Here is a 24261-nt window from a genome sequence, read left to right on the forward strand (position 1 = left end):
TTACAGGCTTCTTTTCATTGCTACTCCCTCCGAAAAAGGTTTTTTCAGCCCTAAGGATCTAACAATCTAACAGTCTTCCTGGCTTGCAGGATTTTTTCATTCCTACTCCTTCCAGAGAACTTTTTTCCAGCCCTAAGTCTTTGCAGGCTTGTTTTCATTGCTATCCCCTCCAAATAAGAATTTTTTCAACCCTGACCAGGGGATAAAATAATGTTCTGAAGCTGACCAGAATAAGGACGCTAGCCAGATGAATACCTCTTAGGTAGATTCCCCCCTACCCACTCCTATTTTCCTCACCCAAAACTAAGGTGCGTCTTATACTCCAAAAATACAGTATATTAAATATTCTTCATAGAAATTTGGCTGCTGATAGAGGAGAACTTCCAAAACTGCTAAATATTCTCGTATTATGAAAGCCAATGGGTACCAATTCATTTACTCCTAGGTAAATGATCCCCGCAATATTGAAACCAATGCTGCAAACAATAAAGAAACTTGTTCTTTACTGAATCTGGTAAGATTTTACTCTGAGTAGACCTTCTACACTTTATCTGCAGAGGAAACCTTGGCTTCCTGTAGCAACTACATCAAGAGTTTAGAATTAGGATCTAGGCTTTGTTAGTAGAGGTGTCCCTTTTCTGAGCTCAGGAAGTCGTGATGCAAGGAAAGGGTTGGGTTTGAGGTTTGGAAACCTTTTGTAAAGGCAGCCACTCGCCTGCCCCTGTTTCATTTCCACATCAGCAGTGACGGTTGGCAGAGTGTGGACGTGCCCAAGCCAAATTGGAGATGCTTGTCAAACCTTTTGGAAGGATCTTTGTGGCTCTTGGTGTAATCCTCTTTCTGGGATGCCCAGGACAAGGTAAAATTTCCGGTGGCTGTTCTTTTCCTAATCTCCTTGATAAGAGGCGTTAACAAAGATGAGATTTGAGCAGCAATTCCGTACATGTTGATTCAGGAATAGGCTTCAGAGAGTTCCGATGGGTTTACATCCAAAGAAACGAAGGCAAAATCTTGGGCTCTGGCTGATGTTTTCCCCCCTGAAGTTTACGCTTAGCATGTGACAGCCACATCCCTTCCCCAAATAGGAATGGGGAGGCTCATAAATATAGGGGACTGAAAGGTGGCATTGACATTCCAATATGGTTTTTTTAAAAAAAATAAATTCTTCAGACAAAAAGGCACAATCCCTGAAGCTTAACAAGTGCAACAAAAATGACTTTGTTAAAGGAAAGCAAACAGAGTTTTGGACAATTTCTTTATGATTATGTTGGTGTTTAATATTTCTATTTGTTGTTCTGTCTTTAAATGTTTTCAAGGGCACTTCTGGAGGGGGGGGGTTGAGCAGGATGGGGCAATTGTCTCACCCCCTTTTATGAAAAAATGTCCTTAGGGGTGCCATAGCAGCTCACCATATTCCATGCGGGGTCTATAGCAGCAATAGAGGTGGAGGCTGGGTGGGTACGAAGGTGCTTTAATCATAAACGTTGGGAGCAACATCTGTAAATAAAAGTACAGTTTCTTATTGCAATTTTAAAAATATGATTGTCTTAAAGATGATCTTATTTTCTTGCAAGTAATAAGTTGTTGCAAGTTGTTAGCCGCCCCGAGTCTGTGGAGAGGGGCGGCATACAAATCCAATAAATAAATAAATAATAAATAAATAAATAAATAACACAAATAAAATTAAAGATGATGATGATGATAATAATAATGATAATAATAATTTAAAAATTAATCCACCCAAAATTATAATCTCTGGAATACTGATTGCAGAACTAACTACACAAATTTGGAAGGATTAAGCATACGGTTTTACCATTATAAAAAAAATTATGTGCATACTTTATTACAATTGCTAATCATAACTTAAAATATGGTACATGTGATAAAATACAGGAAAGTTAAATTTCAAAAGCTGTTTATTTATTCATTTATTCATTTACTTATTTACTTATTTACTTATTTACTTATTTACTTATTTATTTATTTACTTACTTACTTACTTACTTATTTACTTATTTACTTACTTATTTACTTACTTATTTACTTACTTATTTACTTACTTATTTACTTACTTACTTACTTACTTATTTATTTATTTATTAGATTTGTATGCCGCCCCTCTCCGAAGACTTAGAGTTTAATGTGACACTAATGTGACACTATCTAAGGGCACTTTTATTTTATATATCAGAACCAAGAATCCACTGGACAACTGAATTCTATACATTTTTACTCCCATGTCAATGGAGATTCTCAATCAGCCAGCTCATGGTTATCCCACATGTGCTTTTCTAAAAGGCAACTGGACTTCCAAAAAGCATGATCAGTTCTGACACAATGGTAGGGGTAATTTTCCCCACCATTCAGTCATAAATGAAGAAGTTTCTTGGATGAGAAGTAAAATGTTTTCAAGGGAAAAAGCCAAGGAAGTCCAGTTGCCTTTTAGAAAACCATCTCGGGGACATATTTACTCAGAACTTAATAGGATTTATGCTGAACTAGTTGCAGCTAGCTGTAAAGATTGATCTGCTAGTTATGTGCCAAAGACATTTGTTCTGTGCCAGTTACATAGAGAGAAACATTCAAAACGTTAATTGGAAAAGGGGAAACAGTTACATTATCCATTTTTAGTTCTTGGATATCTAGGCTGCAAAACTCCTTGTTTCTGCTAGATGACAGCAGTGTGATACAATTTTCTGGTTCATTATTACCCTTCTATTCCCTCTGGAATTGGCCTGAATTGTGGTGCAATAAACCATATTAGATTAAAAACACAACTGTACATAGCCAGCTTAATATGTCTTCACGCTTAACCCTTGTAAGGAAAGACAAACTGAGCAGGAACAGACTTACAATACAATGGTTATCAAGAATAAAGATGATTTTAAGCCAGTGTTTGCTATTGGCTTACAAATGGTGGTTTGTTTGGGGACTTAACTATAATCCTGATATAATGGGAAGTTACATGTTACACTTTCAGAAATATGTACTTGAGTCCTTTGGGATTGAGCAGCATAAAAGTCAAACAAATAAACAAACAAACAAACAAAACAAAACAAATAAAACAAACAAATAAATAAAAAAAGCAATCATGCTCCCTTGATCACATAGCTTAGAAGGATCCATTTTATTCCCTGTTTCTTCCTGCTTGGCATCTTTTAAGAAACAACTTTAGCAGCTCATTTGGCATCCTAGCAAGATATTTCAAAAGGTAATTTTTCTGTTAGAGCATTAGGTTTGTCTTGTGATGCAAAAGGAAATTGGTGTAAGTGTGAAGAAATTGAGGTCTCTGTTCTTTACAGGTTACCACACAGGATGTATTTGCTGTCTTTATTCAGAACAAACTCCCACTTTCAGTGAGCTAAATTCCTGCTGGATATATGAGCACAATTTTCAAAAGCTAAAAGACAAATCATAAATGATCCAAATAGATCATATTTTCTAACCCCGGTCTCATTTTTAAAATGTGGATTTGCTCCGCTCAGTCAGAAGTGCTTCTGTACATAGCATAGTGATAATAGTGAGGTCATACAATTTGCAAAAATAGTATGAACACAATCGCCTTTAAAAAGTAATATAGGAAGGGAATTTCAAGGCCATTTGTTCATTAGTGATTTATAGATTATTCAACTATTTATTTATTTATTTATTCATTTGTTCAATACACAAATACATAGGAAGAAAAATAGACATGTAGTAATATATATAAGGGTAAAGTGAACTTAGAGGAGAGGATATATGAAAGAAAGAGAATATATATGATAACAGAGAGAAAGGAAAGACAATTGGACAGGGGACGAAAGGCACACCAGTGCACTTATGTACGCCCCTTATTGTAATTTATATTATCCTAGTCAGATAAAATCTAGAATTCTTGGTGCTTTCTGAGCTTGGATGCTTGCTTGCACATGATTGATGATGATCGATGATGTTATCTAGCTGGGTAATGAAATGTCTGCAAAAGAACAACTAAGCTCAGAAAGCACCAAGAACTCCACAATTCAACCCTTAGCTATAGATATTCTTTTATTGGGGATGAAGTCTGTCTTTGTAGGGATCTGCAACTATGATGAAATAGTTGAGTGATGCTGCACGGTGCTAGAAATCACTAGGTCTAATTTTAAAGTCATTCAATAAATATTAAGTAAGTATCATTAAGTATGATTAATGTTGTAGAGGTTAATAAAATAGCACTGTGAAGAGTATGACTGGCTGAAACTTTGAAGAAAGGCACCTAGTAGTAAATATTAAAAAAAGCTAACACACTGTGCAAAATTTTCTCTTTTGTACCAGTCTTATTGGTACCCCTGGTAATCCACCAAGAAATTTCTGATGCAGCAAATCTTTGAGTTACACTTTCACTGTTGAGCAAATTTAATTACGACTTTATTTAATTGTATACAATGCAGTATGCAATTAAAAAAGGCTACTTGCTGAGTTCTGTTCTTGTGTTGTCTCTCTCATGTATAATATCATAATATATCATTTTGGATTCAACCAACAGTGGGCTACTAGCCGGAATGCTAAATTGTGCTCGTCGCCGCGGCTCATAAGTGCTTGCGGGGCCAGCGCCATTTTGCTTCTGGACCTGTGGAGGTAGCAAAATCTGGCACGGAGCCGCAGGTGCGCCCATGTTTCAGTGAGTTTTTTTGCTTCCGCGCATGCCGAAACACGGGGGCACCTGTGGCTCCATGCGCGATTTTGCTACCTGCGCAGATGCAGAAGCAAAATCGCACTGGCTGGATTCAACCCACTCAACTCTGGAGCATGGCATGATACAGCTCATCTGTTTGGAACCCATATCGCATCTCAGACATTAACACCCTTGAAAATGTCCAAAGATACTTCACCAGAAGAGCCCTTCACTCCTCCACTCGAAATAGAATACCCTATGAGACTAGACTTTCAATCCTGGGCCTAGAAAGTTTAGAACTAAGACGCCTTAAACAAGATCTAAGTATTGTCCACAAGATCATATGCTCCAACATCCTGCCTGTTGGCGACTACTTCAGCTTCAACCACAACAACACAAGAGCATACAACAGATTTAAACTTAATATTAACCCCTCCAAACTTGACTGTAAAAAATATGACTTCAGTAACCAAGTTGTCGAAGTGTGGAACTCACTACCGGACTCCATAGTGTCATCCCCAAACCCCCAACACTTTACCCTTAGATTATCTACTGGTTGACCTATCCAGATTCCTAAGAGGTCAGTAAGGGGCGAGTACAAGTGCACTAGAGTGCCTTCCGTCCCCTGTCCTATTGCTCTCCTATATCTCCTATACCTTTCTTCTATTCCTATATCTCTTCTTCTTTTCTTTCATTGATATGTTCTATTACTTTATCTTCTTTTCTATTATTTCTTAGATATATTTTACTATGAGTATCTCCTCTATAACCTTCATCATGTATTTTACTATGTATATATAGATATATACCCACTAAAACCCTCATTGCGTATTGGACAAAATAAATAAATAAATAATAAATACAAGAGAGTTAATCCCACATATCTCACCTCCTCTCTGACAGTTTGAAAGGCAGACATAGCTCAACTCTCTTTTGTAACTTCCTTCAGGTTTACAATTAGGCTACTGCTGAAGGAAGGCTAAGAAATGCTGAAGGAATGATGTAAGATCCTGTATGTTGGGGCAGTCAGCGTCATCCGTTTGGGTTCTTAATCAGTTAGTGTTGATGACAAAAATTGACAAAAATTATCCTTCGTAGCTAGTATAAAAGAGTTTTCTGGGGGTATGGTTGAAGATAGCTTTAATCTAAGAAATCAACTTCCAGTGGTTTTTCTTTTTCTTTTACTGACATGTGATTCTCTAAAGAATAGGGAAATCATTTAACGCCTTAAACCGAAGGAAATGTAACAGAAAAATGCGACCGTAAAAGCTCAGTGAGACTGAGTTAAAAACAGCAGTGGATTGAACACTGCTCAAAAATGTCTGCTCTATAACCAACTAATATTTCTGAGAGAGGAATGGAAGTGTAAGTCTATAAATTGTTCAGCAAGATTTCAAATACTACTTGCTGTTAGAAATAGAAGCAGAAAAGGCTTCAAGGGAATGTGGTTAATCTAAAAAAAAAAAAAGAGGAGGTTAAATGATTTCAATGATTCAGTCACTTAAATCTTCAAATATCAAGGAAACATCTGCACTCATGGTTTCACTACTGATAAGCAGGTGTAAGAATGTAAAATGCTCCTAATGATCCAAAAGAGGGGTATTTGGGTGGTGGACATTAGGGGATAAGGTCCAGTCTGGTACTCTGTAGATGGGAGGTGTGTTTGGAATTATACTTATTTATTTTATTTATCTATTTTTTAATTTATTTTGTCAAGTACATATCGGTAGTATACAAAGATATAACAATGTTTATATACTGTATATGATACTAGTAAGAGATAAATATTAGGACAGGGGACGGTGGCACCCCCCTTACTGACCTCTTAGGAATTGGGTGAGGTCAACTGTGGATAGTCTAAGGGTAAAGTTTTGGGTAAACTTCTGCGTGCCTGGTGGACAACAGATTGAAAAAGCTGAGTTGTCCTTTTCCCATCATCTCTTTTTCTGCTAAATCTCCCCACCTTCTGAGTTTGGGTTTGCGCTACATCAGATTACAGATTAACAGAGTTGGAAGGGACCCTATAGGTCATCTAGTCCAACCCCCCACTCAAGCAGAAGACCCTACACTATATTTGACAAATGGCAGAAAACTGATACCCGTCCCTGGGTGGACTCAAACCACCAACCTTTTAGTAAACAGCTGAATGTGCTAACTGATTGTGCCACATCAAGATAGCTTAACGGTTAACCAAGGCCTTCTCCATTACTGAATTCCACCTCATGTGCTCTTCAGGCAACGTGGACCTCTATGGAAGCTCTCTAGAGAAAATTGAGCTAAATGGAGGACCTGATGTGGGAAGGGTTTTGAAGTGATTCTCATTTCTTTTTATTTGTGCTACCTACATTTCCAGGATCTTCTCCCATTATAATGTCATGATTTAGATGAGTGGCCCCACTAATCATTAGCAATAATTTATTTGCTGAGAAATTGTAAAGAAGGAATTGTATAAATTCCTGGTCATGCACAGTTCACTTAGTTTTTAGTTTTCCTTCTAGCTATTCACCAACCTAAACTAACACAAAACAAAGTACAGTTTGATTACTTCTTTTCTCATATAAACCTATCCCAGGATCCTACCAGGTTTTGTGCATTTCTTGATTTACCGGGATTGTGTCTTGGGATAAATGTGAGAATAATACCTCCTGTGTTCACAAGGAAATGTGGTCTTTTCAGCATTATCAGTTCATCGTTATGATGTTCTTCCTTGAAACTGAAGTTATGCTAGAATTATAAACAATCCACAGTGCAGTCAAATAGAAGGAGTAAGAGATTTGAGAATAGATGACTTGGCTCCCCACAATACAGGTAGTCCTTGACTTGCAACAGTTTGTTTAGTGACTGTTCAACATTGCAACAGCATTGAAAAAATGTTATTTATGGCCATTTTTCACTTTTCACAACAGTTGCAGCTTCCCCATGGTCATGCGATCAAAATTCAGATACTTGGCAAGTGACTCATATTTCTGACAGTTGTAATGTCTTAGGATTGTAGGATAGCCTTTTATGGTCTTCTGACAATCAAAATCCATGGGAAAATCAGATTCACTTAACAACCGTGCTACTAAGATAACAATTGCAGTGATTCACTTAACATCTGGCAAAATTGTAGCTATTAGAAGAGGACTATCTGTACTTTGGAACATCAACTTTCGGCTGTGGCGAGGAGGGCATTTGCCCAGGTTCGCCTAGTGTACCAGTTGTGGCCCTATCTGGACAGGGAGTCATTGCTCACAGTCGCTCATGCCCTCTTTACCTCGAGGTTCGACTACTGCAATGCTCTCTACATGGGGCTACCTTTGAAAAGTGTTCAGAAACTTCAGATCGTGCAGAACGCAGCCACGAGAGCCATCGTGGGGCTTCAAAGATTCACCCACGTTTCTTCAACACTCCGTGGCTTGCATTGGCTGCTGATCGGTTTCCGGTCACAATTCAAAGTGTTGGTCATGACCTTTAAAGCCCTACATGGCATTGGACCAGAGTACCTCCGGAACCGCCTGCTACCGCACGAATCCCAGTGACCGTTAAGGTCCCACAGAGTTGGCCTTCTCCAGGTCCCGTTGACTAAACAATGTCGTTTGGCGGGCCCCAGGGGAAGAGTCTTCTGTGTGGCGGCCCCGGCCCTCTGGAACCAACTCCCCCCGGAGATTAGAACCGCCCCCACCCTCCTTGTCTTTTGTAAACTACTCAAGACTCACTTATACCGCCAGGCATGGGGGAGTTGAGACACCTTTCCCCCAGGCTTTTTAATACTTTGTTTTATGTTTGGCATGAATGTGCTGTTTGGTTTTTAAAATAATGATAGGGCTTTATATGTTTTTTAATATTAGATTTGTTCCACTACTATATTGTTTTTATTACAGTTGTGAGCCGCCCTGAGTCTTCAGAGAGGGGCGACATACAAATCTAATAAACATACAACATACTTTCGTATGTGTTTACTATTAAGTTAGTTCTATCCCATTTTCATACATTTATTTATTTGTTTGTTTGTTTGTTTGTATGCCGCCCCTCTCCAGAGACTCGGTGCGGCTAACAGCAACGTGAAACAGCATATAACAATAATCCAATACTAAAAACAGTTAAAAACCCATTATTATAAAAAAACAATCATACATACGGACATACCATGCATAAAATTGTAAAGGCCTAGGGGGAAAGAGTATCTCAATTCCCCCATGCCTAAAATACATATATACAGTATTTTAAAAAACAGAGCAATATTGCATATCCTTCTAGGCATTTTTTTTAAACCAGCGTCATCGTTTGATCAGGAAATGTGCCCTTCTACACCATCAGGATTTTCATTTCTCCAAATTTAGGAAATAATTGTCTTTACTTCTGCCAGTTTGAAATGGTAACAAGCTGCCAATTTTGACTCTGTTACAAGATTAGAAATAGAAGCTGAAGTCAGCAGATATCTATGGAAAGAAATCACTGATAAATAGGTTTATCGTCAAAATAACGTTTATGAACGGTTGCAGGAACTGCGCATATCTAATCTAATGAAGAGAAGGACTCGGGGTGACATGACAACAGTGTTCCAATATTTGAGATACTATCACAAAAAAGAGGAAGACAATCTATTTTTGGTCACTAAAAAAAGATGTTGAGACTCTAGAACAGTGATGGCGAATCTATGGCATGTGTGCCACAAATTGCACACTGAGCCATATCGGTGGGCATGTGACATCAAGTCTGGTGCACATGAGTACACCGGCCAGCTAATTTTTGAACTTTTCTAGGCCTACTGGGAGTTGGGAAACAGGCTGTTTCCACCCTCCAGAGGGGCAGGGAAGGTCCATTTTTTGCTTTCCCCAATCTCCAGAGCATGAAAACAGCCTCCCCTACCATCCCGGAGGTCCTCCGGAGATTGGAAACGGCCTGTTTGCTGACTTCCAGTTGGACTGGAGGTCCAGGGTTTTTTTCTGCTTTCCCCAGGCTCCAGAGGCTTTCTAGGAGCCTGGGAGGGTGAAAATGGCCTTCCCCACACATCCTGGAGGCCCTCTGGAGGCCAGAAATGGTCCATTTGAAGTTGGGAAGTGGGCCATTTCTGGCCTCTGGGGGCCTCTAGGGGTGTGGAGAAGGCCGTTTTCACCCTCCCCAGGCTCCTAGAAAGCCTCTGAAGCCTAAGGAGACTGAAAAACAGCTATGCCATTGCATGCTGGGAGTGGCGGGGGTTCACGCAACAGATAGAGTGCTGTACTGCAGGCCACTGAAGCTGACTGTAGATCTGTAAGTCAGCGGTTCAAATCTCATCACCGGCTCAAGGTTGACTCAGCCTTCCATCCTTCCGAGGTGGGTAAAATGAGGACCCGGATTGTGGGGGCTGTCTCTGTTAAGAAGCGCTATTGCTAACATGTTGTAAGCCGCCCTGAGTCTAAGGAGAAGGGCGGCATAAAAATTGAATGAATGAATGAATGAATGAATGAATGAATGAATGAATGAATAAATAAATAAATGTGCAGGGGCTATGGAATTATGGATATGGGTGTGGATGGGTGTGACCCCCGTGCTGCCCCCCTTTTGAAATGCAAACCAAAAAAGGTTCACTATCACTGCTCTAGAAAAAGTGTTGAGAAGAGCAATCGTGATGCTTAGGGGACTGGAAACTAAAGCATATGAAGAACGGTTACAGGAATTTGACATGACTAGCCTAGTGAAGGGAAGACATGATAGCAGTGTTCCAATATTTGAGGGGCTCCCACAGAAAGGAGGTGATCAAACTATTTTCCATAGCACCTGAAGGCCAGACAAGGAGTAACAGATTTAAGCTGTTAAGTTTCCATCCACACTGAAGAGACAGGAGACTGGTGGAGTGACTTCAGTTCTTTATTAAGTTACAGGGAATAACTTCCAGCAGCAGTATACAAAAGGAAGGGGCTTTAAATAGGGAACCAGTCCGGCAGGAAACCAATGAGAATTTTCCTATCTTCTGTTGTGGTTAGCTCTGGCCCAGCTCCTGCCCCAAGGAATGTGGAGGTGGATGTGGGGGAGACATCCACATGCCGCAGGCCTGTTTTGCTCCCAGTAGAATCTGACGATGAAGTCTCCTCTGACCAAGGAAGCGTGAGTGACAGGGAAGAGGCAAGTTTGGCAGACAGCCCAGGAGGAGATCAGTCATCTGTATCATCCCTGGATTCTGAACAAGAATTAATGACACATCCACGCATGCGTAGAGTGATGCATAGGAGACAACAACTGAAGGATTATTACAAGAGAAAATGAGGCCACCTGTGGTTGGGTGGGGCTGCTGTAATTAGTGCTACAGATAAAAGTGCAGCCTGGTGTTTTAGCCTCATGGCAGTTTATCTGATTCATTGTTTCGTCAAGATCGTGGTTTTTGCTGTTCAGGATTGTGTGTGTGGACTCTCTGGACTTTAGAATTGGACTCAATTTCCCATTTATTGGGTGAGCAATTGGACTGCATTTAACCTGTGCCTTGTGTGTACCAGGAAATCCCTTTGACATTTAAAAAGGGAGCTGTTTCTGTTTTTCTGTTTATAAAAACTTTTGGGTTTTCCTTTTATCGTGTGGTGTGTGTCTTCCTGGACTAATTACCCTGTAATTACGGATGATTGAGACACGCCAGCAGAACATCTTCCTTCCCTGTTGGATTGGAATGAAAACTTCCCAGCTTTTTTGGGACATAACAGAAACTAACCAAGGAGAGATTCAACCTAAAAATAAAGAGGAACTTTTTGACAGTGAGAACGATCTACCAGCGGAACAGTTTGCCTTCAGAAGTTGTGGGAGCTTCAACACTTGAGATTTTTCAAGAAGAGGTTGGACTGCCATTTGTTGGAAATGGTGTAGGATTTCCTCCTTGAGCGGGGGGTTGGACTAGATGACCTAAAAGGTCCCTTCCAACTCTGTTAATTGCTCTGCCTCAAAGCATCTGAGGGCAGGACAAGAAGTAATGAATGGAAAGTTATCAAAGGGAAATTCAACCTAAAATTAATGTCAATGAGAGCAACTAATTCGTAGAACCATTTGCCTCCAGAAGCTGTGGGTACTAAATCAGTGAAGGATTTAAATAACAGTTTGGACAACCATTTGTCCAGAATGGTACAGGATATTCTGCTTGGGCAGGGGATTGGACTAAGAGATCTCCAACATCCCTTCCAACTCTGTTATTCTTTACTGTGTAAGCCATTGCAAAAGAATTCCAGTGACATTTATAGTGACATCTTAGTGGTACAAATGGCTTAACCCAAGTTGATTGTTGGTAATGGACTAGATTTCTGAGCATATGCGAGTTATCTCTTTGCCCTGAGCTGGTTCAGAATAACCTACGATAAAAAATCCCCTCTTATTCCACAGGAAAAGACACTTGACACCTTCAAGCTGCAAAGGCAATGAATGAGCTTTGTAATTTCTCTTACAAGATCTCAAGCTGAATGAAGAAACGAACAAACAAACAAATGAACGAATGATAACTTTGCAGTCTGACAATTACACCACAATTTAAACTGCACATTGGCACAACCTTCCAATTCTCTCTTGTGGGAACGTCAATACCAGGAACTTTTTTCAACCTATCCCAGAACTCTTATGGAGTTCATTTATAATGGAAGTTTCAGAAATTCCCATTCTGAAACTTTGAAAATGATTCCTCTCCATTGACGTGGGGATTCCTGATTGCGTGCCTAGACGTGCAAGGAACTTAACTAGGGGAACTATCCACAACGATCCACAGCTCACATTAGAGAAACATCTTTCAGCTGTGGCGAGGGGGGTGCTCGCCCAGGTCCGCCTTGTGCACCAGTTGCGACCCTACTTGGACCGGGAGTCACTGCTCACAGTCACTCATGCCCTCATCACCTCAAGACTTGACTACTGTAACGCTCTCTACATGGCGCTACCTTTGAAAAATGTTCGGAAACTTCAGATCGTGCAGAATGCAGCTACGAGAGCAATCATGGGCTTTCCCAAATATGCCCATGTTACACCAACATTCCACAGTCTGCATTGGTTGCCGATCAGTTTCCGGTCACAATTCAAAGTGTTGGTTATGACCTATAAAGCCCTACATGGCACCGGACCAGATTATCTCAGGGACCACCTTCTGCCTCACGAATCCCAGCAACCAGTTAGGTCCAACAGAGTGGATCTTCTCCGGGTCCCGTCAACTAAGCAATGTCGCTTGGCGGGACCCAGGGGAAGAGCCTTCTCTGTGGTGGCCCCGGCCCTCTGGAACCAACTCCCCCTGAAGATTAGAATTGCCCCCACCCTCCTTGCCTTTCGTAAGCTACTTAAAACCCACCTCTGCCATCAGGCATGGGGGAAATGAGATCCTCTTTCCCCCTAGACCTTTACAATTCTATGCATGGTATGTATGTATACATGTTTGGTTTTTTATATTAATGGGTTTTTTAATCATCTCTAGTATCAGATTACTATTGTACACTGTTTTATTGTTGCTGTTAGCCGCCCCGAGTCTCCGGAGAGGGGCGGCATACAAATCCAATAAATAAATAAATAAATAAATAAACTTAACTAGGGTAACTTAAATCTCAGCCATGTCATGGAAACTCAGTTATCTATGTTGTGGTGAGAAAAAGGAAATGGGCTGAGTTTTTATATTAAGGTCACCCAGATCTGTTATACAGTTTGAAAAGAATGGTGTTTGCAGTTTTCTTTAACCTGGTGCTTGCTAGCAATGATGTTACTTTGACACATTTGGAAAGCAGTAGTGGGTTCAAAAACCCGTTGCTACCGGTTCGCACACATGCAGTGAAGGGCTACCAGATTTTTTATTACCACACTGTGGGTATGGCTTATGCAGGACGCCCTGCATTTTCTTTCAACATCTTTCAGTGCAAAATGGGTGCTCCGGAGTGGAGCACCATTTTCGCTACCCCGCTGCGTTCCCCCTCGTCCAGGGAGTAGCCCACCCTTGCACGCATGTGTGATGCTTCTGCACATTCACCAAACCTGGCTGAACCAGGACCAACTCACCACTGATGGAAAGCACCTGGTTTGGGAGGTGGATTAAAAACTAATATATCCTCCTACCCCAACCTGAACACTATTTGCTAGAACATTTGATATACAGGGGTTATCCACAGGGGTGGACAGCAGGCAGGACAGGATGGAACACAGTTCCACTGGCGGAAATGAAGTTGCATGCACAGCTGCAGCTGACCGGCGACAGTCACTTCCTGGATTACCGACAGTCACTTCCTGGATTACCGACAGTCACTTCCTGGATTACCGGTCTCGGCTCAGCTCTCCTTTTTTTACCTCCTGCTGCTGCTGTATCTGCGCTCCTTGCTTTTTTCCTCTTTCCTCCTTCCTGGCCTCAGATGAGCTTACCTCTCTCCTGCCTGGCTCCCCTCCAGCCTCACGCGGCCACCTCCTGAGTCCAGGAAGGAGGAAAAAGGAAGAAAGCAAGGAGCGCACAGCAGCAGCAACAGGAGAAAAAAGGAGAGCTGAACCAAGCCGAGTCATGCCAAAGCGATCTGGGCTGTGGTCTTTTTCCCCTTGCAAAGCCCTTGCAAAGCGCCACGGAGAGGTCGCAAAGGCGCAATCCGGTCAAGAGCCTCCGCCGCAGCCCTGTTCCAGGCCTCCGCAAGAGACTCCGCCGAACTGTGGACGAGTGCCTCTGGAATAACCCCAAGCGCCGTCTGAAAGCCCTCTGGGTCCATCAGGCGTCTGGGGCGGAACATCTTGATTGGTTCCGCCTCCCTGCGGGGAAGGATTTGTGCCCACCAGATGCATCTAGATCATGGGTGTCAAATTCAAGGCTCAGGGGCTGGATGCAGCCTGCGGGGTACTTAGATCTGGCTTGCAGGGCTGCCCTGGAAACAGCAAAGGACCGGCTTGTGCCAGAAAAAAAGGACCCTCCATTGTGTTGAAAGATGCCATCACAACTGAAAACGGAGCTCGGGAGACTGTTTTTGCTGGCAGAGTGCTCGGGCCACTACAGGCACCCCCCCCCCGACACGAGTGATGCCAAGCTGGTAATGCCCATTCTGGCCACACCCATCATTGCCCCCCACCCTGAGGTCAAATACAACCCTGAATGATGCGGCACTCAATGAAATTCATTTTGAAATCTCTGATCTGAGAATTTTGAATGAATGTAGCCAATGGAAATTTAGGAATATTTTCCCACTCATCTGGAATTTTACAGTTTAGCTGCTTAGTTATTACTTCTAAATTTATTTCATTTCATACCTTTATATCAGTTTTTCTTTTCAATAAGGTACTGAAGCCCCTAATCTATTTAAATCTATTCGTCTAGCAGGACCCAGGGGAAGAGCCTTCTCTGTGGCGGCCCTGGCCCTCTGGAATCAACTCCACCCAGAGATTAGGACTGCCCCCACCCTCCTTGCCTTCTGCAAACTCCTGAAAACCCACCTATGGCACCAGGCATGGGGAAATTGATATACACATAGCTGTTCCGGTTTATGTATGGTTTGTTTGGGCTGTATGATTGTTTTTTATAAGGGTTTTTAAAATTGTTTTTAATATTGGATTTGTATACTATGTATTGCTTGTTGTGAGTTGCTCTGAGTCCTCGGAGAGGGGCGGCATACAAATCTAATTAATAATAATAATAATAATAATAATAATAATAAAATAATAATAATAATAATAATAATAATAATAATAATAATAATAATAGAAATTAGTGAAATACGAAGATCTAAAAATCGAGCTGCAACGACTCTGGCATAAGCCAGTGAAAGTGGTCCCAGTGGTACTTGGCATACTGAGCGCAGTACCAAAGGATCTCAGCGGACATTTGAAAACCATCGGAATTGACAAAATCTCCATCTGTCAATTACAAAAGGCCGCTTTACTGGGATCGGCAAACATAATTCGCCACTATATCATGCAGTCCTAGGTGCTTGGGAAGCGCCCGACTGGTGATGAAATACGAAATCCAGCATAGTAATCTCATTTGCTGTGTTGTACTGACATAATAATAATAATAATAATAATAATAATAATAATAATAATAATAATAATAATAATAATATGGAACAAAATATTTGCTGGGTAAGATGCCTACATCATGTTTAGGTTTATTGTTCCTAAATAGTCTCTCTTAACTAAGATCTTTTAAAATATAAAATTAAATCTTAAACACTTCTGCAAGAGTTTTCTTGTGAAAGGAAAACCATTTTGACTTGGTTATTTGAGGGACCGCCTGTCTCTGTCCATTTCTGCCTATCCCATAAGATCGGGCAATGTGGTGTTCCCTTCAATCAAATAGTGCCATCTATTGGGACCGAGGAAGCAACATCTCCCAAAGGATCTCTGCCTCCCAGCCTGACATTGTTCAAAAAGGCATTGAAAACTCACCTGATTCCCCAGAACCTAGGGAAAGATGGCTGCAGCTCCTTTGGAATTTTTATTTAATAAAGTATTCCTCTTTTTCCTGACATGCACAATAGTTTTTACTTTGTAAATTTGGTTTTCTTGCTTTGCCAATAGCAAGCCACCCAGGGTCTTGGTAGCCTCTGTTTTGAATTGTTGGATGGATGGATGGATGGATGGATGGATGAGCGATCTATCTATCTATCTATCTATCTATCTATCTATCTATCTATCTATCTATCTATCTATCTATCTATCTATCTATCTATCAATCAATCGAGGGAAGCTCAAGTTTATTTTATTTATTTATTTTTTGTTTATTTATTTTGTCCAATACACAATGAGGGTTTTAGTGGGTGTATATCTATATACACAAAGTAAAATACATGATGAAGGTTATAGAGGAGATACTCATAGTAAAATATATCTAAGAAATAATAGAAAAGAAGATAAAGTAATAGAACATATCAATGAAAGAAAAGAAGAAGAGATATAGGAATAGAAGAAAGGTATAGGAGATATAGGAGAGCAATAGGACAGGGGACGGAAGGCACTCTAGTGCACTTGTACTCGCCCCTTACTGACCTCTTAGGAATCTGGATAGGTCAACCGTAGATAATCTAAGGGTAAAGTGTTGGGGGTTTGGGGATGACACTATGGAGTCCGGTAATGAGTTCCATGCTTCGACAACTCGGTTACTGAAGTCATATTTTTTACAGTCAAGTTTGGAGCGGTTAATATTAAGTTTAAATTGATGTTGATGGTTAAAGTTGATGGTCCTTTGGTTTTGACAAAGATTATCATGGTTTATACAGTTTTCTGTTATTATTTTTGCAGAGTATGGTGGGCACATTGAATCAGCAATGCTATTCCAACATTACGAAATGGTCATAGTAATACTGAATAAGTTATAAGCTTGATTTTAACAGAAATCCCCTTTTTAAAAAATTTAAATTAGGAGCTCCTCAAAAAGGCCGGTACATGTGGGTCCGATGTAAGCCTGGTGCCAATTCTGCCAACTGCATTGAAGAAAAGGGGCCAAGTTTTGTCATGACAGATGAGGATGGGAAGATCCTCTATGAGCCAAATCCCACACGGTAAGATAAAATAAACCTTCACGATTGTACTTTAGCATCTTGAAAATGGTCTGAGCATGCAAAATGGTCAATCCACCCAAAATCACCCTGTGATGAGATGAGTGGAAGACAAATTTATAAATAAATAAATAAATAATCGTTGCTATTTACAGGGCCATTATGCAAAATCATATATTTATTACATAATAAAAGACATCTATTCATATATTTCAGTTTTTCATCGTGTTTTATTTTTATACTGCCTACAGTTGCCTTGGTGATTGAGCCGGCTATCTACTTGAAATAAATAAAACCAATCAATTAATACTACCGGCAGTGATGTTACAAAATAACATTATTTTTGGCAATATATAAATTGGTATGATGAAAGTTGTAACGATCTGTTTCTTTATAACTTGGACTTTAAAAATAGAGGTGGTCCTTGACTTATGACTTGAACTGAGCCTGGCAATTATGGTCATAAGTCATGATGATTGTAAACTGGGTCACCAGTTACTACTTTTTCTCACTGGTTGTTAGATTTCAGATTTAGATTTAATTGGATTTGTATGCCGCCCCTCTCCAAGGACACTGTTAAGCAAACACTGTGATCATTAAGTGAAGCCTTTTTTTGTTTTGTTATGGGCCAGTTTTTGCCAGAAACTGGAAGTCAAGGTTCCAGGTAGCATCCAAACTAAATCAAAGTCAAAGTACAAGTGCACTAGAGTGCCTTCCGTCCCCTGTCCTATTGTTCTCCTATATCTCCTATACCTTTCTTCTATTCCTATATCTCTTCTTCTATTCTTTCATTGATATGTTCTATTACTATATCTTCTTTTCTATTCTTTCATAGATATATTTTACTATGAGTATCTCCTCTGTAACCTTCATCATGTATTTTACTATGTGTGTATATATATATATACCCACTAAAACCCTCATTGTGTATTGGACTAACTAACTAACTAACTAACTAACTAACTAACTAAAATAAAATAAAATAAAATAAAATAAAATAAAATAAAATAAAATAAAATAAAATAAAATAAAATAAAATAAAATAAAATAAAATAAAATAAAATAAAATAAAATAAAATAAAATAAAATAAAATAAAATAAAATAAAATAAAATAAAATAAAATAAAATAAAATAAAATAAAATAAAATAAAATAAAATAATAAAATAAATAAATGCTCCTCAAAGTTCCAATTTATTGCCGGAGACCATTCTGGCACCTACACTGGGAATCCTGAATCTGCGTTTTCCCCGGTTGAAAGTTCACATCCCTTGTCCCCCACCCACAAACATGTCAAATTCCCCACTCAGATTGTGCCAGCCTGACCAGTCCTTCTTCCACTTCCGCCCAGGTGGGTGGGCATGGGATGGCCTTGAACCACTTGAAAGAATGCTTGGTGGCTACATTTGTTCCCTCATGAAAATCACTCCTTCTAAGTTCCCATAAGCATCAGGCCTTCTGTAGAAAGTGTGGCAAGCCGTTAATTTATCCCCAACGTCTGCATTGGCTTGACGCTGGAAGTAAAAGCTGATATATTATGGTCACATGACTCCAAAATGCATTATGTGACAAGGGGGAAGTTGACGCTGTAGCTTTGAAATAGGGTTGCAAGTAGATTTTCAATAATCCATTATACCCTCAGATGGTTATGGAGTGATTGGTCACAGATCAAGAACTATATGTGATCTGTGGGGCGTGCATAAGTGCACTAGAGCAGTGTTTCCCAACCTTGGCAACTTGAAGCTATTTTGACTTCAACTCCCAGAATTCCCCAGCCAGCGAATGCTGGCTGGGGAATTCTGGGAGTTGAAGTCCAAATAGCTTCAAGTTGCCAAGGTTGGGAAACACTGCACTAGAGTGCCTTCCGACCCCTGTCCTATTGTCTCTCTTATATCCCATATATCCTCTCTTCTATCCCTATATCTTTTTTCTATTATCTCATTGATTATTTTATCCTATACTGTATCGTCTATTCTTTCTCTAATTCTATTGCTTCGAAGGTGTCCTCTATTACCTTCATTGTGTATTATTGTGTATTGGACTAAATAAATGAATAAATGAATAAATGAATGAATGAATGAATGAATGAATAAATAAACAAATAAATAAAACAAATAAATAAAATAAATCAATCTTTTTTTCTTTCTTTGCCGGCAGTACCTGTTTAACAAATTAGGCTAAGCTTTCTCCCCTGCCCCCAATCAGGAAAAGCCATGTGGGGCACAGGCAGGGGTGGACTGCTGCCCGGACCAGTGTGTGTGTGGGAGGGGGGCGGGGGGGAAACGCAGTGGGGTAGCAAAAATGGAGCTCCACCCCAGAGCACCCCATTTGCACTGAAAGATGTTGAAAGAAAATGCAGGGCGTCCTGCATAAGCAACACCCCCAGTGTAGAAGTAAAAAATTTGGTAGCCCTTCACTGGGCACAGGATTCCAACCCACCAATAGAAGCACACCTTATTGAGAGATGAAAACTTAGATGAAGTATCTGACTCTCAATGAGGCCCATCTGCATTAGAGAGCTAGAAGCTGGTATGTGGCTTTCGAGTCAAGGAACGATGAAACCATCACCTTTTTAATGTGGTTGAATTCTGATTTATCCTGAATCTATTTTGCAGCATCACTTCTAAAATAAGTATAAAGAATAGGCTGTCTTATTACATTGTTAGACCTTCTCTTTTTCTCACATGCTTTTGGAGATGATGCTTTTAATTTAACCCCTTTTTTCTAGGTATATTTTTTTCAAAAAATAGATTTGCTCCATTTCCATTGGTTCACTCATTCCTTATATTTAGTTGGCAAGCTCTGAATGATAGGGAGGGAACCAGAAAAACCTGAGAGGTAGGTGTGTCTTTTAGGAAAGTTTGTGCCGTTACTACTTTATTTATAAAATAGAAAGGATTTATGTGTGCTTTTGTTGCAAAGTAGTTAGTTGTGTTTATATTATTATTATTATTATTATTATTATTATTATTATTATTATTATTATTATTATTATTATTAATTAGGTTTGTATGCCGCCCCTCTCCGTAAACTCGGGGCGGCTCACAGCAATGATAAAAAATATATATAACAACAAATCTAATAGTTAAACTCTAAAATAACAATAATACATTTAAAAAGTCTAAAAAATAAGAAACCCCAATATATAAAAAACATACATACAGTCATATCATACACAGAAAACTACATGGGCAAGGGGGAGATGTCTCAGTTCCCCCACGCTTGACGACAGAAGTGGGTTTTAAGGAGTTTACGAAAGGCAAGGAGGGTGGGGGCAGTTCTAATCTCTGGAGGGAGCTGATTCCAGAGGGTCGGAGCCGCCACAGAGAAGGTTCTTCCTCTGGGTCCCGCCAAACGACATTATCTGAATCAGCCTTTGACTATACTGGCTGGGGATGATGAAAATCAAATATTCAACTAATAGTTAATAGTAATAACTGATAGCAGATCCACCGATTCTCCAAAGCACTTGAGGGTGGAACAAAAAGTAAGGGATAGAAATTAAACAATTAAAACAATTAACCAATGGAACAATTTGCCTCCAGAGGTTGTGGGTGCTCCATTGTTAGAGGTTTTAAGAAGAAATTGGACACTCATTTTCTGGAATGGTATAGGGCCATGATGCCGAACATATGGTACTGTGCCACAGGTAGCACATGGAGCCATATCGTAGGGCATGCAAGAAGTTGCCATATGCAAGCTCCAATGCGCATACACATACTAGCCAGATGATTTTTGGCCTTGGGGAAGACCGTTTTGCCCTCTGGAGGCTTCCCTGAAGCCCCAGAGGGCAAAAAAACACCCAATGGGCAAATCGGAAGTTCAGAAAAACTTCCGGTTTGCCCATTGTGCTGTTTTTTTTGCACTCCAGAAGCTTCAGGGAAGCTTCCTGAAGCCCCGGAGTGCAAAAAACAGCCCATCAGGCAAACTGGAAGTGTGGAAAACAAAAGGTTGTGGATTGCTAGATTGTACTAACTATCTGAAAGAGGCTAGCGAAAAAACGTAACAGTTAACAGAAAAATGCATACTGTGTTTCCCCGAAAATAAGACACTGTCTTATATTAATTTTTGCTCCAAAAGTTGTGCTACGTCTTATTTTCGGGGGGTGCCTTATATTTCTCAAATAAGACAAATTCACAGGCAGAAAAGCTGACACCCCCAAAGAAAGTGTACCATACGGTACACTGATTACGGTACGGTACCTGTCAGTATGGCACCCACCCACACAAACGACGGCACTTATATGGTACAACAGTATACTCCCGCTATTGCAGCTTCCGGCCACCAGAGGAGCTACAGTCTAGGCACTGTAGTGGAGACTGTAATGACGGTGAGACAGCAGCAGACTGTGTCTGCTGTACTGGACGGTACAAAGCGATGGAAGGGGCCAGCAGGGGACGCCACATTATTACAGTACCGCTATGAACAGCTGTGAATGGTACCGTATGTTTTTCCACCGTAAACTTGACTACGCCTTATTTTCGGGGTACGTCTTATTTTCGGGGAAACAGGGTATTTAATTTTTGTCTGCTCTACACATAAATTTGCCTGATGTTTTCAAACCGACAAATAGAACAGACACCTTTTAAAACTTTATTTTCATATCATGCATTACACATTTGCTTATTTCCAGCTAGGGAATAAAGAAAATCTAAACAGTGTAGCTAAGACTTAATGATTCTTTTAAAAAATGTGTATTTTCAGAGAGCCACTTCAAGACCAACTCAGTACTTTGCCATTTTCTGGAGATGAAGAAGGATCTGGCAATGAAGTTGATCCCGAGAGAGGATCGGGCTTTGACTATGATCCGGAAGAGCCCGATGGGTCTGACTTTGTGAAAGAACCAAATGTGAATCTGAACCTTAAGCTATCAACTGAAGGCTTACTTCCCCAGTATGGGAAAAACTTACTGTGATTTCTCTTACGGCTCAATGTGATTTTTTCTTTTTACATATCATAGGTTTTGATAAAATGCAAACCCTAGACCAGGCATATATGTTATAAAAATATTACAGCTAATCGTGTATATCTTAAAATGTCTACTGCTTTTCTTTGATAAAATTTATATTGTTTGTAAGCTGAAAAACAGAAGCAAACAAAACAAAACAGTTAAACTAAATTCAAAATCATCATGAAGGAATGAGTCATACTAGGAGATGGAATGCTAGACAAACTCTTTTTATGTCAACATTTCATTTCTTTGGCTATCCAGGTAGTCCTCAACTTATAACCATTCATTTAGTGACCGTTCAAAGTTACAACAGCCCTAAAAATGTAAATGATTGTTTTTTATGCCTACGACCACTGCGGCATCCCCCATGGTTACATGATCAAAATTTGGATACCTGGCAACTGGCATGTGTTTATGACAATTGCACTGTTCCCAGATTCGTGTGATCACTTTTTGGCGACATTCTGACAAGCAAAGTCAATAGGGAAACCAGAGCCATGTAACAATGTTAATAACTTAACAGCAGTAGTGATTCACTTAACAACGGTGTTGTGAGAAAGATCGTAAAATGGCACAACATTCACGTGATGACTGCCTTGTTTAGCCATGGAAATTTATGGCTCAATTGTGTAAGTTGAGGACTGCTTGTAATGTAGGAAAAGATCAGTTCCCAGGGCAAATAAACGGGAACGTGCCATATCATTCTGGAATATTTTGTGAACTTTTTTTGTACAAGAAATTTGCCAAAAGCAATGCAAGAACCTGTTTAGGAATTATCTCTAGAAATACGAAAGGCCAGAAAAAACCCATGAAGTTTCTGTTTTTCCTACCAGCCCCTATATATTGTGTTTCTCCAAAAATAAAACCCTGTCTTATATTTTTTTGAACTCTGAAATAAGCGCTTGGCCTTATTTCAGGAGGAAATAAGCTGTATTTGGGGTGCTTGCATTGCTTTTAAGAAAGAGAGGATCAGCAGCTTTCTATTTTACAAAACAGTAACATTGCCTTCCTTCAAAAGTTGTTGCTTGCAAACATGCTAAAGAACCAGTTTTAAAATGCATTCATGCCTTGTGTTATTTTGCTACATCGTAAATCGCCCTTATATTTACAAATTTGACATATTTCGTATTTTATTTCTTCAATGCAAACAATAGTGCTTGTTTTGAAACTATTTCAGCCACTTGATAAGCATTTTCTCATGCCCGCAATTATTCAGCTATCTTTCTATTAAAATCTAATGCAACTAAGGACTCATATTTATTTCTTAAATATTATTTATTAATCAGATGTATTATCCCACCTCAATTGTAAAACACCCTTCAATGGCTAATTAATAATTATTACTAGTCTATTACTTTACATGTACATTGAGAGCTTCTGCATCAGAGACAATTGGCCAAATGAAGTACAGTGGTACCTCATCATACGAACTTAATTGGTTCCAGGAGGAGGTTCGTAAGGTGAAAAGTTCGTAAGATGAAACAATGTTTCCCATAGGAATCAATGTAAAAGCAAATAATGCGTGCAAATCCTTCAGGAAAATCCCAAACTTTAGAAGGGAGGCAAACAGAGGGCAGGGAGGAGCAGCTAAAGGGGGCGGGTGGAAGAAGCAAGGCTAGGCTAAAGGGTGAGTGGGAAGGAAGAAAGGCAAGGGGGGCGCCCCTCCATTTTCTTTCTTAAAAAGACACCCTTTCAATTCCTTTGCAAGCACCTTGTTCTCGGCGAAATTTTCCTACTCCAAGCAGCCCCTCCCTCCTCCCGTTTCTTTCTTAAAAAGACACCCTTTCAATTCCTTTGCAAGCACCTTGTTCTCGGCAAAATTTTCCTACTCCAAGCAGCCCCTCCCTCCTCCCTTTTCTTTCTTAAAAAGACACCCTTTCAATTCCTTTGCAAGCACCTTGTTCTCGGCAAAATTTTCCTACTCCAAGCAGCCCCTCCCTCCTCCCGTTTCTTTCTTAAAAGGACACCCTTTCAATTCCTTTGCAAGCACCTTGTTCTCGGCAAAATTTTCCTACTCCAAGCAGCCCCTCCCTTTTCTTTCTTCAAAAAAGGGGGAAAAAAGAAACCCCTTCATCCCAGCAGCAGCTGCTTGGGTTCGTAAGGTGAAAATAGTTCGGAAGAAGAGGCAAAAAAATCTTAAACACCGGGTTCGTATCTTGAAAAGTTCGTTAGAAGAGGCGTTCGTAAGATGAGGTACCACTGCATTTATTTATTTATTGGATTTGTATGCTGTCCCTCTCCGGAGATTCC

The 24261-nt window shown here is 40.0% G+C and overlaps 1 protein-coding gene across 1 annotated transcript; it reads left to right on the forward strand.

The window, feature by feature from the left end:
• Positions 1 to 729: 729 nt before the first annotated feature.
• On the forward strand, positions 730 to 23258 carry SRGN (serglycin). Its single transcript, XM_070753949.1, has 3 exons — positions 730 to 859; positions 16926 to 17064; positions 21765 to 23258. Exons 1-3 carry the CDS (start codon positions 787 to 789, stop codon positions 21973 to 21975), a joined length of 423 nt encoding a protein of 140 aa, XP_070610050.1. The 5' UTR covers positions 730 to 786; the 3' UTR covers positions 21976 to 23258.
• Positions 23259 to 24261: the final 1003 nt, after the last annotated feature.

Source organism: Erythrolamprus reginae, chromosome 5 (genome assembly GCF_031021105.1).
Source record: "Erythrolamprus reginae isolate rEryReg1 chromosome 5, rEryReg1.hap1, whole genome shotgun sequence".
Lineage (NCBI taxonomy): Eukaryota > Metazoa > Chordata > Lepidosauria > Squamata > Dipsadidae > Erythrolamprus > Erythrolamprus reginae.